This window comes from Amblyraja radiata, chromosome 5 (assembly GCF_010909765.2).
Source record: "Amblyraja radiata isolate CabotCenter1 chromosome 5, sAmbRad1.1.pri, whole genome shotgun sequence".
NCBI classification, from domain to species: domain Eukaryota; kingdom Metazoa; phylum Chordata; class Chondrichthyes; order Rajiformes; family Rajidae; genus Amblyraja; species Amblyraja radiata.
The window spans coordinates 54,197,462-54,211,010 of record NC_045960.1 but is presented as its reverse complement, the minus strand read 5'-3'; the positions used below and the strand labels follow the sequence as shown (position 1 = coordinate 54,211,010).

At 38.9% G+C, this 13,549-nt stretch overlaps 1 protein-coding gene across 11 annotated transcripts in view; it reads left to right on the top strand.

The window, feature by feature from the left end:
- ptprk (protein tyrosine phosphatase receptor type K) overlaps nt 1–13,549 on the top strand; it is a 575,861-nt gene that overhangs the window by 471,324 nt on the left and 90,988 nt on the right. For all 11 annotated transcript variants that reach the window (XM_033021238.1, XM_033021236.1, XM_033021234.1 and 8 more), the window contains exon 14: nt 11,548–11,686. In XM_033021238.1, coding sequence (XP_032877129.1) covers nt 11,548–11,686 — 139 coding nt within the window. The remainder of the gene's footprint in view (nt 1–11,547; nt 11,687–13,549) is intronic.

Below are 13,549 nucleotides of genomic sequence, written 5' to 3'. Positions count from 1 at the left end.
CTCCTATATTTGATTCCTCTTGTTATAAAGGTCAACATGCCATTCGCTTTCTTCACTGCCTGCTGTCACTGCATGCTTACTTTCATAGACTGATGTACAAGGACCTCCAGATCCCGTTGTACTTCCCCTTTTCCCAACTTGACGCCATTTAGATAGTAATCTGCCTTCCTGTCTTCTGTTGTTCTTTAAACATTACCCAATCCTCTTGCTTCCTGCTCATCTTGGCTACGTTGTACTTCTTTGCTTTAATTTTTATACTGTCCCTGACGTCCCTCGTCAGCCATGGTCATCCTTTTCTCCCCTTGGAATCTTTCTTCCTCCGAGGAATGAACTGATCCTGCACCTTCTGTATTATTCCTAGAAACACCTGCCATTTTTGTTCCACTGTCATCTCTGCTAGTGTATCTTTCCAGTCAACTTTGGCCAGCTCCTCCATCATGGCCCCATTCTCCCCTTTATTCAACTGCAACACTGACACCTCCAATCTACACCTCTCTCTCTCCAATTGTAGATTAAACCTGACCATGTTATGGTCACTGCCTCCTAATGGCTCATTAATCTCGAGGTCCTTTATCCTTGAGGAACCAACGAGAGAGCAGGCTATTCTGGATTGGGTATTGAGTAATGAGGAAGGGTTAGTTAGCAGTCTTGTTGTGCGTGGCCCCTTGGGCAAGAGTGACCATAATATGCTTGAGTTCTTCATTAGGATGGAGAGTGACATTGTTAATTCAGAAACAAGTGTCCTGAACATAAAGAAAGGTAACTTTGAGGGTATGAGACGTGAATTGGCCAAGATAGACTGGCAATTGATTCTTAAAGGGTTGACGGTGGATATGCAATGGAAGGCATTTAAAGACTGCATGGATGAACTACAACAATTGTTCATCCCAGTTTGGCAAAATAATAAATCAGGGAAGGTAGTGCATCCGTGGATAACAAGGGAAATCAGGGATAGTATCAAAACAAAAGATGAAGTATACAAATTAGCCAGAAAAAGCAGCCTAGCAGAGGACTGGGAGAAATTCAGAGTCCAACAGAGGAGGACAAAGGGCTTAATTAGGAAAGGGAAAATAGATTATGAAAGAAAACTGGCAGGGAACATAAAATCTGACTGCAAAAGTTTTTATAGATACGTGAAGAGAAAAAGATTAGTTAAAACAAATGTAGGTCCCTTGCAGTCAGAAACAGGTGAATTGATCATGGGGAACAAAGACATGGCAGACCAATTGAATAACTACTTTGGTTCTGTCTTCACTAAGGAAGACATAAATAATCTGCCGGAAATAGCAGGGGACCGGGGGTCAAATGAGATGGAGGAACTGAGTGAAATCCAGGTTAGCCGGGAAGTGGTGTTAGGTAAATTGAATGGATTAAAGGCCGATAATTCCCCAGGGCCAGATAGGCTGCATCTGGAAGTAGCCGCAGAAATAGTGGATGCATTAGTGATAATTTTTCAAAACTCTTTAGATTTTGGAGTAGTTCCTGAGGATTGGAGGGTAGCTAATGTGACCCCACTTTTTAAAAAGGGAGGGAGAGAAAAAACGGGGAATTACAGACCAGTTAGTCTAACATCGGTAGTGGGGAAACTGCTAGAGTCAGTTATTAAAGATGGGATAGCAGCACATTTGGAAAGTGGTGAAATCATTGGGCCAAGTCAGAATGGATTTACGAAAGGTAAATCATGTCTGACGAATCTTATAGAATTTTTCGAGGATGTAACTAGTAGAATGGATAAGAGAGAACCAGTGGATGTGTTATATCTGGACTTTCAGAAGGCTTTCGACAAGGTCCCACATAAGAGATTAGTATACAAACTTAAAGCACACGGTATTGAGGGTTCAGTATTGATGTGGATAGAGAACTGGCTGGCAGACAGGAAGCAAAGAGTAGGAGTAAACGGGTCCTTTTCACAATGGCAGACAGTGACTAGTGGGGTGCCGCAAGGCTCAGTGCTGGGACCCCAGCTATTTACAATATATATTAATGATTTGGACGAGGGAATTGAATGCAACATCTCCAAGTTTGCGGATGACACGAAGCTGGGGGGCAGTGTTAGCTGTGAGGAGGATGCTAGGAGGCTGCAAGGTGACTTGGATAGGCTGGGTGAGTGGGCAAATGCATGGCAGATGCAGTATAATGTGGATAAATGTGAGGTTATCCACATTGATGGCAAAAACAGGAAAGTAGACTGTTATCTGAATGGTGTCCGATTAGGAAAAGGGGAGATGCAACGAGACCTGGGTGTCAAGTTACACCAGTCATTGAAAGTAGGCATGCAGGTGCAGCAGGCAGTGAAGAAAGCGAATGGTATGTTAGCATTCATAGCAAAAGGATTTGAGTATAGGAGCAGGGAAGTTCCACTGCAGTTGTACAGGGTCTTGGTGAGACCACACCTGGAGTATTGCGTACAGTTTTGGTCTCCTAATCTGAGGAAAGACATTCTTGCCATAGAGGGAGTACAGAGAAGGTTCACCAGACTGATTCCTGAGATGTCAGGACTTTCATATGAAGAAAGACTGGATAGACTCGGCTTGTACTCGCTAGAATTTAGAAGATTGAGGGGGGATCTTATAGAAACTTACAAAATTCTTAAGGGGTTGGACAAGCTAGATGCAAGAAGATTGTTCCCGATGTTGGGGAAGTCCAGAACAAGGGGTTACAGTTTAAGGAGAAGGGGGAAATCTTTTAGGACCGAGATGAGAAAAAAACAAATTCACACAGAGAATGGTGAATCTCTGGAATTCTCTGCCACAGAAGGTAGTTGAGGCCAGTTCATTGGCTATATTTAAGAGGGAGTTAGATTTGGCCCTTGTGGCTAAAGGGATCAGCGGGTATGGAAAGAAGGCAGGTACAGGATACTGATTTGGATGATCAGCCATGATCATATTGAATGGCGGTGCAGGCTCGAAGGGCCGAAATGGCCTACTCCTGCACCTAATATCTATGTTTCTATGTTTCTATCAAATCCAGTTCATTACATAACACTAAATCCAGAATTGCCTTCTCCCTGGTAGGCTCCAATTCAAGTTGTTCAAAGAATCCATCACAAAGGCACTCTACAAAGTCGCTTTCTTGGGGTCCAGTACCAACCTGATTTTCCTAGCCTACCTGCATGTTGAAATCTCCCATAACAACCACAGCATTACTTTTACTACATGCCAATTTTAGCTCCTGATTCAACTTGCGCCCTATGTCCAGGCTACTGTTTGGGGGCCTGTAGATTAGTCCCATTAGGGTCATTTTACCCTTACAATTCCTTAGTTCTATCCATACTGACTCCACATCTCCACATCTCCTGTTTCAATGTCACCCCTTGCAAGGAACTGAATGTCATTCCTCACCAACAGGGCAACCTCACCCCCTCTGCCCACCTGTCTGTCTTTTCGACAGTTACCTCACAGTAAACAGAAACCTCGAATGTTGAGTGTTAATGAACTCAAATTATATTAATTCATTCCATGCTATGCAGGAACGTTCAGTGTATTTAATCCTCTTGTTTACCTTTGTGCACAGTTTGTGTCTTTTCTGCTTCCAAAGTATTTCTCCTCAGTGGAGGGAGCAAGTTGTGTGGATGGCTGCTGGATTTCATAACGTATTCTGGAGATGGAGATGGTCCAGTACCTCTTCTGACTGGTTATTTAGAACTAAAACATACCACTTCTCCACTTCTTAGCAAGCTGAAATAAACCATTCTTTACTGCCGAAAGGAAGATTGAGGGAACCTGTGATGCTGATAATTGAAATATTGAAAGGCTTTTATATTTGACAATGTACAGTGCTGGAGTACAAAGATCAACCCACTGCCCCAACCCCCTACCTTAAATTTGTGCAGACATAGGAAGATGTTACAAATTAAAAGCACTTATCCTTGGTAAAAGCCACTTACAGAAATAACTCAGCTGCCAATGGGATGGCGAATAGATAAACAAAAATCAGTTAAGCCACATTACTGGCTATCGCAGCATGAATCTAACCAGCAAAATCAAATTCTGTTCCAACCTTGCTTCTTTCCTTTTCCAATAAATAAATCAATAGTTTGTTCTTTTTTTTTAAGTTTAGCTTTCGATAGTAAGGAGTCAGCAAGGTGCAAGAAGGAGGAAATGCATATCCAATCAATACTGTTTGTTGCCCCACGGAGCTGTCAAAGGTTATGTAGTCGTGGAGCTGTAGAGCACAGAAACAGAGCTTTGGTCATGACAACCAAGTTGGCATACTGGGCTAGTCCCATTTGCCTGCAGTTGGCTTTTAAACCTGCAAATGTCCTATCTGTCCAAACCTCTTCAAAATGTGGTTTCTATTGCTTCCTCTGGCAGCTCATTCTAGATACATATTACCTCAGAGTGAATAAAGCTGCCCATTAGCCCACTCTTAAATCTCAGCCCCCTGCATTGTCCCAACCCATTCAACACCTCCCTTTGACAAGCTTACAAATTCAGATAACAACCGGTGAATTTCTTCTGCACCCTTCCCAACAAAATGACTTCATTCTATAGCTGGGCAACCAGAACTGTACACAGTACTGTAAGTGTGGGTCTCAGCAATGACTTGCACAGCTGCATCATGATTTACCAATATTTGGATTCAGTACCCTTCCTGATGAAGGCAAGCGTGCCAAATGCCATCTTCACCACACTTTTTGTGTTTTCTTGAATTATTTCCAACAACAGTTTGATTTCCCCAAAAGGGAGTACTTTTGTTAATGGAACTTACCTCGGTTTCATTTGATACTGGGACTTGTGAAGGAAAAAGGTCATTTAAATTTGGTAAGCCCATCTTGGACAAACTGAGTTTAGTTCAACAAATATTGAATGTAAAGTTACCACTACCCCTTCCTCCTTTAGACTCCAGTCAGCTTCCTCATTCATGGTCATTCATCCATACATGAAAACTCCATGGAAAGATATTCCAGGAGTTGGAAGAATTTTGTCCTGTCCCGAGCTTTAAAATGAGTCTCCAAGTTCCACTTGCCATTTGAGATCTAATCATGTCACGTGTATGAAAAAAAGATTAAGAGCCATAAATAGAGAACATTATAAATGTATTAATATTAAGAAAGGCAAACATAAGCAAAATGTGGCCATGATTATTTAAAGATGAATATTAGCAGAACCATGGTGGTTACATTGATGTGACATGAATTAGGAGATCATTAGTTCAAATCCTGCCACGACATGTTAAAAATGTGAAATCTATAAATCTGGTAGTTTATGAAAAGTCACAAATGACTGCTGTTACAAAAATGAAGAAATATATTTTAGGGAAAGATATTTACCAACATGTTATTACAGTTTTATGATGACTAACTCTTAGTAATGGTGCACTGCCAGTTGTCACTGCCACTACTCCAAAGATTGTCTGTGCAGGATTAACATACCATAATACAAAAATTATAATTTGTAAAATTGAAGAAAACATTTTCCCTATTGGATTACGAATGCAATGTTATATCTTACACTAAATGTTGTATCCTTAATCTGTACTGTGGACGGCTTGATTGCATTCATGTATAGTCTTTTTTACTAGATAGTACGCAAATAAAAGTTTTTCACTGTACCTTGGCACGTGATAATAATAAACTAGTAAACTAAGAAGCAAATTTTACAGAGTAGACAGTTGTATCAACTGATCCTTCTGAAAAGAGACTATAAACATGAGGAACATATTTCAAAGTTGAGCTGAGTTGATTTCTTTTAGATAAAAGAGAATAAACCTATCCATCAAAATAGGAAAACAATGATTGGAGGGAGCGAGAGTGCCTTTTAAAACAATCTTGCATTGATCTAGTATAGGGGAGGAAGATGTGGTATGGTGGGCCGGAGCTTGCACTTAGGAATTCTTCCCGTTTTTGCATTGAGTTTTCCCATTTGTACAATTGCCAAGTGGTAATATTAGCCTGCCTGGTATTTTCTTTCTGGTCCAATGCCTTGTTCCTGATCTGCTCTCACAACCTATATCTACCTCCTACTAAAGGATCACTGGAATTGTTTTGTGTTGTGATAAGCATGGAAAAGAGATGAATCAGTTGTCGATGACATCCATTTCCATCTAAAAAAGGTTCATAATGTCCTTGGAGCTTTGAATAAAGTCTCCCAGAACGATTGCACTTCCTAATGGGCCTGTCCCATTTAGGCTATTTTTCAGGCGTATCTTGACATTTGTTTCAACTTAACAGTCGCCGGCAGTCGCCTGAAAATATGGTAATTGGAACCACGACTGTCAGAGTAGAGCACACACACGCACGCAAGCACCCCCCCCCCATGAGGCCGCAACTAGTTCCCAGAATACGGGAACTCCTCACGACCATGAAACCACCCGCTAACATGTGGCTACTGCATAGCCTCCTGCAGTCGCCTAAAAAGCCACCTAAGTGGGACAGGCCCATAAGGCGTAAAACTGTTTGCTGCTAAAAAACGCTTAGATTGCCTAAAATAAATATTTGATCATTATAAAGGTAACATTGCTTTTGAGTAACTATTAAAGAACTATCAAACAATGAGAGAATGGAACAAAAACCCCAGTGACCTGAAAAGATGTTAGTTGTACATAGCCTCGTGTTTGCCTCATAAGTTTAGCCTTCATTTTAAAGGTCTGTTAGACGAGAAGAGGATCTATTCTGTGTATATTTTGCAACATAAACTCTTATTTGTGAGAATTGCAATGTGATGAGCTCTTTATCCACCAGAAATAGCATTTTATTGCCTATCCTCAAGCCTTAAAGCTGTCTTGCCTGAGCATTAGTAAAGGGCATCTGGTGGTAGTAGAGATATTACCGTTGCATTTTTGTGATAAAACTTGGTGATTTAAAAAAATGTATTTGTGGATAGAACTGCTTCCACTAACCTCTCATTCTAGCATATGTAACTGAAGTCTACTTTCATATTTGCAATCCGGTCATTACCATGTTACCATTGTGTCAAGTTTGAAAGGTTTAATGCCTATTTATTTTGTGGAAACTACTGGTTTCAAACAAGTGTACATCTAGTTTAATGAAAGTGGTGGTAATGGTGGACACAGGAAGAAACAGAATGTTGTGTATGACAGTCACTGAGGGCAATCATTTGCAGCTTTGGCAAGGTCTTGGCTGTGCTTTTGTCACTAAACAACATCCTGTTGTTTTAAGTAGCTGGCTAACTTGCACTGAGAAACATAATATTAACAGTGATTTATTTTAGTAAATAAAACTAATTTTATTCATGATTAAATTGGAAGGAATTTATGCATGTTCTTCTGGTGAAAGGATAAAGAACCTTAAACATGGAATTCATGAAGATGGAATTTCAATCAATGAGACATTATAATCTGGTAATAAAAGCTTCTAATGATCACTGCAGAGCAATCAGTGTCCTTTTCTCTGTAAATGAAAACTTGTTTTATGGCTTCATTGAAAAGAAATATATTGGGAACAAAGCTCCTGCTAAGCAACGTGCAGCTTAGGGCTTTGCTACAAATGTTTATATCACAAAATGGATTTTGTGCATTTTAGTTTTAAAGTTGTGGTGCTGTAATAGGTGAACATGACCACTGCTTCTCTTCAGAGCTGGGTTCCGTTGGAGACATTGACTGCATAATGAAATTCAGCAACACTTTATGTGATGCGGGAAAGGTATAATACCTTTTCCCGTGAAACTTCCAAAGCAAATAGATTAAAATTCTCCTTCCCAGCAATTACTTTGTTTTTGGTCAAGAGAAAATGTTGAATTTAATTAAAAGGAAATATAGTTATCAAAAATCTGAAATGAAAACAAAGAATGATGAACACATTTGCTCTGTCAGGAAAAAGTTTGAAGAGAAAAGTTACCTTTTACAATTATTTATCAGTATTCATGGTGGATTTAACATTAAATTAGAAGGTAGTTACATGCTCTGTTGTGTTAAGCTTTTCATTCACGTTCAGTTGAAGGTGATTGATTACCCTTTGTGATGGCCGCCTTTATAAGCAGTAATCTTTTGCTGAAGTACAACGTTCAGAAAGTTTCAAATGTAATTTTAGAGTTATTTTATATGTGATAATGATTTGCTCTGCATTATCTGAAGCACTTTTGGTAGACTTGTGCTGTGTAAAGCAGAATGTCTAACAGTAAGAGGAGAGGGTTGGCTGCCCTCTACAGGAATTATATTTATAAACTGTTGTCAGTGGTATTTACAGTAATTCAACTGATGAAAAGTTTGTTTATGGAGAATTGTGGTATGGATAAAATCATTCCTATGGAAGGTTTTTGCCATTTTATATATAGTTATGAAATCCATAGTTATGGAATCCTATTATGGAAATAAAAACAGGAATACAAAATTTAGATCCTCAAACCTGTTCTGACATCTAGTGAGGTCAGAGCTGATCTGTGACCGAATTCGATAAGCCTGTTCTAATTACATTTTTCTAATACCTTTGTTTAAGAGAAATAACCCAAATCACGTAAATATTGCAGCAAAAAGAGCAGGTTCAGATCCTTGATTTCCTGTGGCAAGTGATCTGCCTTCTGGCTCTCTCCGTCTAACATTGTCGGACTGTGACTGCAGTGTGTGCCACCTCCAAAAATATACTGCAGTCTCCAGGCAAGGGTGCATTGACTGCACATCCCAGATTCATGGCCAATAACACCCAAATGTATAAATGCACATTCATTTTCTAAATTCTTTAAAAGATATAGGCCTAGTTTAGTCACTCTCACCACCTACAGCTAATCTGCCATGTCAGGACCCAGTATGGTGAATCTTTGTTAAAACATGAGCAATGGTTCAATGGTGCTTTTATTGTCACATGTGCAAAGTGCAAATGTACAGTGACATTCTTTTACAAACAGTGGATTATTTTACTAGGCCCGGAGACCAAAGCTTGTACACAGAGCTGGTACAAACATAACAAGGCCCTATGTGACTTAATTTAATGTAAGTTAACAAATTATTTACCTTGAGGAAAAAACAAAATGGTGGAGGAACTCAGTGGGTTAGAATTGGAAGGAAATAGATAGGCAACATTTCAGGTCAAGATCCTTCATCAAACAAATGATTTTGAATGAATGAATAAGTTTATTGGCCAAGTATGTTCACATACAAGGAATTTGCCTTGGTGCTCCGCTCGCAAGTGACAACATGACATACAATGACAATTAAGAATGACACATAAAACATTAATAATAAAACATTATCGATTAAACATGTGAATTAAATAAAATACCAGAGCAAAAATATTTGCCTTCCTTACTGCTTGCTGCACCTGTTTGGTAGCTTTCAGTGGTGGGTGTACTAAGTCAACCAGGTCCTTTAAAATTCAACATTTGGGAAAAATACTCCCCCTGCCATTTTTGTTCGCCCACCACATTGCCCCCCCCCCACGCTACTGCATTCTTGACTATAGATTCAAGCATTTTCCTGACAAAAAAATGTTAGGCCGACAGTACTCACTGTTAACTCAGTACTCACCTCTTTCAAAACAATGGAATGTCAGCCTCAGGTTTAGTTTAGTTTAGTTTAGTTTAGAGATACAGCGCAGAAACGGGACCTTTGGCCCACCGGGTCCGCGCCGACCAGTGATCCCCGCACATCAACACCATCCTACACCCACTAGGGACAATTTTTACATTTGCCCAGCCAATTAAACTACAATTTTGCTTTGGAATGTGGGAGGAAACCGAAGATCTCGGGGAAAACCCATGCAGTACGTTTGTACGTTCACGGGGAGAACGTACAAGCTCTGTACAGACAGCACCCGTAATCGGGATCAAACCCGGGTCTCCAGCGCTGCATTCGCTGTATGGCAGCAACTCTACTGCTGCACCACCATGCCTGCCCTCTGGGGTTATTGGCTTTGAGTCTCACCAATCGTATAGTAATCGTATGGTAATAGTAATTTCCTTCTTTTCATGTTGGACTCTTAGTTCTTTAGCATTTCTGGCACCTTTTAGTTGTTTTCAATTACAACAAGTATTTGTTTAATTTCTCCACTATTTCCCTTTCTTTGAAATTTCTTTGTCATTGGATCGAATCCCAGAAATTCTGTACTGAGCAGAAATGGAAGCATCCTCATCCTGCAGACTGCAGTGGTTTGGAGTACCTCACCAACAAATCTGAAAGGGGAATTTAGATTGGACAATAATCACTGGCTTTGCCTACTATGTTAAAATTCATAAATTAATTTTGTAAAAGACTGATGTGTGCTGAATTGTTAAAGAAAATGATTTTTGAAAAATTACATTATTCATTCCAAAGAATTAATGTAATTACAGTAGCCCACTCCAACAAAAGGGTTACTCCAATATCGAGTTTGCAAAACCTATCAAGTGATTAGGAAAGCAATTTTAATTTAGATACAATATTTTCTGCAAATTCAACATCCAAAAATAGATGTACCAAGCTGTAAAAGTTATTATTCCCTTGTTGGAAGAATTGTAGTATGCTCAAGTTGGCAAAGTTGATAGAGTTGGATTGGCAATAGAACGATGATTTGTGTGAATGGACAGAGAATGAGGGATAAAAAACACCAATGTGTTACATGAGTAAAGCATTATTAAATTAACTTCTGTTGTTATAAAATGAATGTGAACAATTTGATTTGAAAACTTTTCTGTGAGGACTATTAACGATATTTGCAATTAAGTATGGTTGCATTTCATTCAATGAAACAATGAGCATTCAACATCTCCAGAAATGCTGGGGTAATTAATACCATTCTACTCAAACAAATGATAAATTGGTGCCATCCATAATGGCCAATTTAATTTTTTAATTAATTGAATGGAGATTTAAATTACATTTTCCCACCCACAGTAAATTTCATTCACTTTCTATTTTTGTACAGCTTTTGTTTCATTGTGTACTACATGTGTATGATTAAGTAGCAGTATCGTCCTGATTCATTAAGTACTAACAAGTGATAATGAGATGACTAATGAATGCAGGATACCTCATTTTTAACCGAATGCTACTGTTTTGTCGTGGTTAGTTATTAAAGGGATCAGACCAAACATTCAATTCCACTGGGAAACCTTGTCTTTATAAAATGACTTCCCATAATAGCGACATTATAGTCTATTCTGACAATGTCATTGAAGTGCAGTCAATGAATTATTCTGACCAAAAATAAAAAGCATTGAAAAGCACAGATGATTCGTCAACTTGACAAATAACTTAGATTTGCAATCCAGGTGTGATATTTGATCCAGATGATGAGCATAAATGAGGGTTACTTAAAAAAACATATTTGCAAGGTAATTTATCTTTAAGTGTGTCACCTTTGTGTAAGCTCCCATTATCGTCTGAAATTGAGCTAAGTAAGTTTAATTTGAAGAAGATGTGATTTTAATTTTCTGTAACGGGATTGCTTACTTTTAACAATGCCGACATGTTTTCTTCTTATCTCCTTTACTTGTTGGAAATCATCTCAACCCTCTTTATATAAGTCAGCACGGTAAAATTATTTCATATTGCGGGATGAACTATTTTATGCACTGTACGTGGATTTCCAAAGTGTATTTATGAAGTGAAATTAAGTATAATTTCTTTGTCAACAATAATTACATGCTTTCATGCAAATGCTTCTGTCTAATTTAGCAGCCACAACTGAAGAACCTGAGGTGATCCCTGATCGCATCAAGCAAAGTGATCGGGTGGTGAAAATTGCTGGAATCAGTGCCGGAATTCTGGTTTTCATCCTACTTCTCCTTGTTGTGGTAATGGTCGTTAAGAGAAGGTACAAAATTGTTAGCATTTTTTTAAATTATGGCCGCTGTTGATTAACTAGTAACTGAATAACTATCGGGCAATAAAGTAATATAAAATACCTGAAGGGTAATTATGCATTGAAAAGGCTTGCTATGAAAAATAAGTTCTAATTATTAGACATAGGAAAATCACAGTGTAGCACAAAGGATAATGACGAACTAGCTAATGTAGCCTAACTACTTATTTTAGAAGAATGGGAGTAATTGACAATTGACCAGGGATGTCCTCTTGGCCACTTCTTGAGATATTAACCATAAAACGAATACATTTGGTAAAAAACATCTGATCCCGAATTATGTTTCACCTTGTTTCACATTTGGGCTTGGCTTGCTATCCATACCACACGAGCTTGATTCCATGCTGCAGGAGCGGTGGCGTGCCTGGCGATGAGTATACGCATGCATGATGTATAATTTTTCCACCGTTCATTTCTGTTGAATTTCTGATGCCCCTTACTGTAGGTATGGTCACCTATCATGGGTGCCTAGTTAGAAACTCCAAACACTTCTACAAATTCTGAGTTAAAAAAAAATCAAACACGACTTTTATCTGGCACCTTTCCATTCCCTTTCATGAAGTCGAAAAGCTACTACACCCACTGAAGTACTTTTCAAGTGAAGTCACTTTTAAAATGTGGATTTTTAGATGAATTAAGTAGCTACCTTGTTATTTGTTCTGAAGGTTAACAAGAAAGGAACAATTAGTGATTATGATTTGACTCATCAACTGGAGAATAACTGTGTAAGATGTAATCTAATTAAAGGATATTGGATAGTGGTGTATGCAACATTAGAGACTAAGAAGAGAATTAGTAGTAGCAAGGTATAGAGTACTGTTTGGTAAGAAAGGAAGGGTTTGGGGCAGAATGTAGATGGCTACTTAGTGCAGATTACAAAGTACTGAACAATGTCACAAGAATGAGGAGAGATGGAATTGAAGTGGGCTTGAAGTAAAAGCAGACCAGGTCATGAAGAGGACAAAAATGTTTTAAATATTGTCGCAAAACAGGAAGATTACATTTTTTTGTTAAACAGGTTGAATTCTTATAAGTTACTGAACAATTTATGTTAATGTATCCTGACATAGAGCAGGTTTGAAGGATAAGATGTAGGGCCAGAGTCAAACACTGGATTCTGTGCGTGAAATACGATTTGGAGGAATGGGCACCCAGACTCCAGTTTGAATTAGCACCAATGAATTATTAAATATAGTGGACACAAAATCTGCAATCCCTTTACTTGTTGGTGTGCGGGGCTGCAGATATGTTCAGTGCTATTTTTCCATTTGATCCAGTCGGAATTCCTCTTATCATACAGCCAGTGCTTGTAAACAAGACTCCCTGGGAATGTTCTATTACTGGAAAAGTAGGCAGTTTTACACTTAATCAGAACTAACTGGACCTGGTATAATCCATAGGCTTTCTAGAAGAATGGTCTGATCTTGGGCCTCAACTCCTATCAATCTTTATTACTCTTGATTCTCTTCTGGTCCAAAAATCTACAAATCTCAGTCCTAAATATAAGCACAGTGCATCTTTAAATATGCAGCCATTCGTTTATCACTTAGTGTTGTTATCTTACCATGCTATCAGCTTTGTTATCCCTGTTCCTTTTAAGATCGGGAGTCTCCACAAACATTAGTCATCTTCCAAAAAAAGACATTCACCACAGTCAGTGCAGGACTCGTGCTGGCAGAGGGGCAGAGGGCAGCCACCCTGTAGCCTGACATGTCTGTCAACCTGCTCTTGGCACTCCTCCTCTTCCATTATAGGAGGAAACTCATTGGTTCTCCCAAAGGTCCAGGAGCAATAACAGATTTGAGACCAATTTAA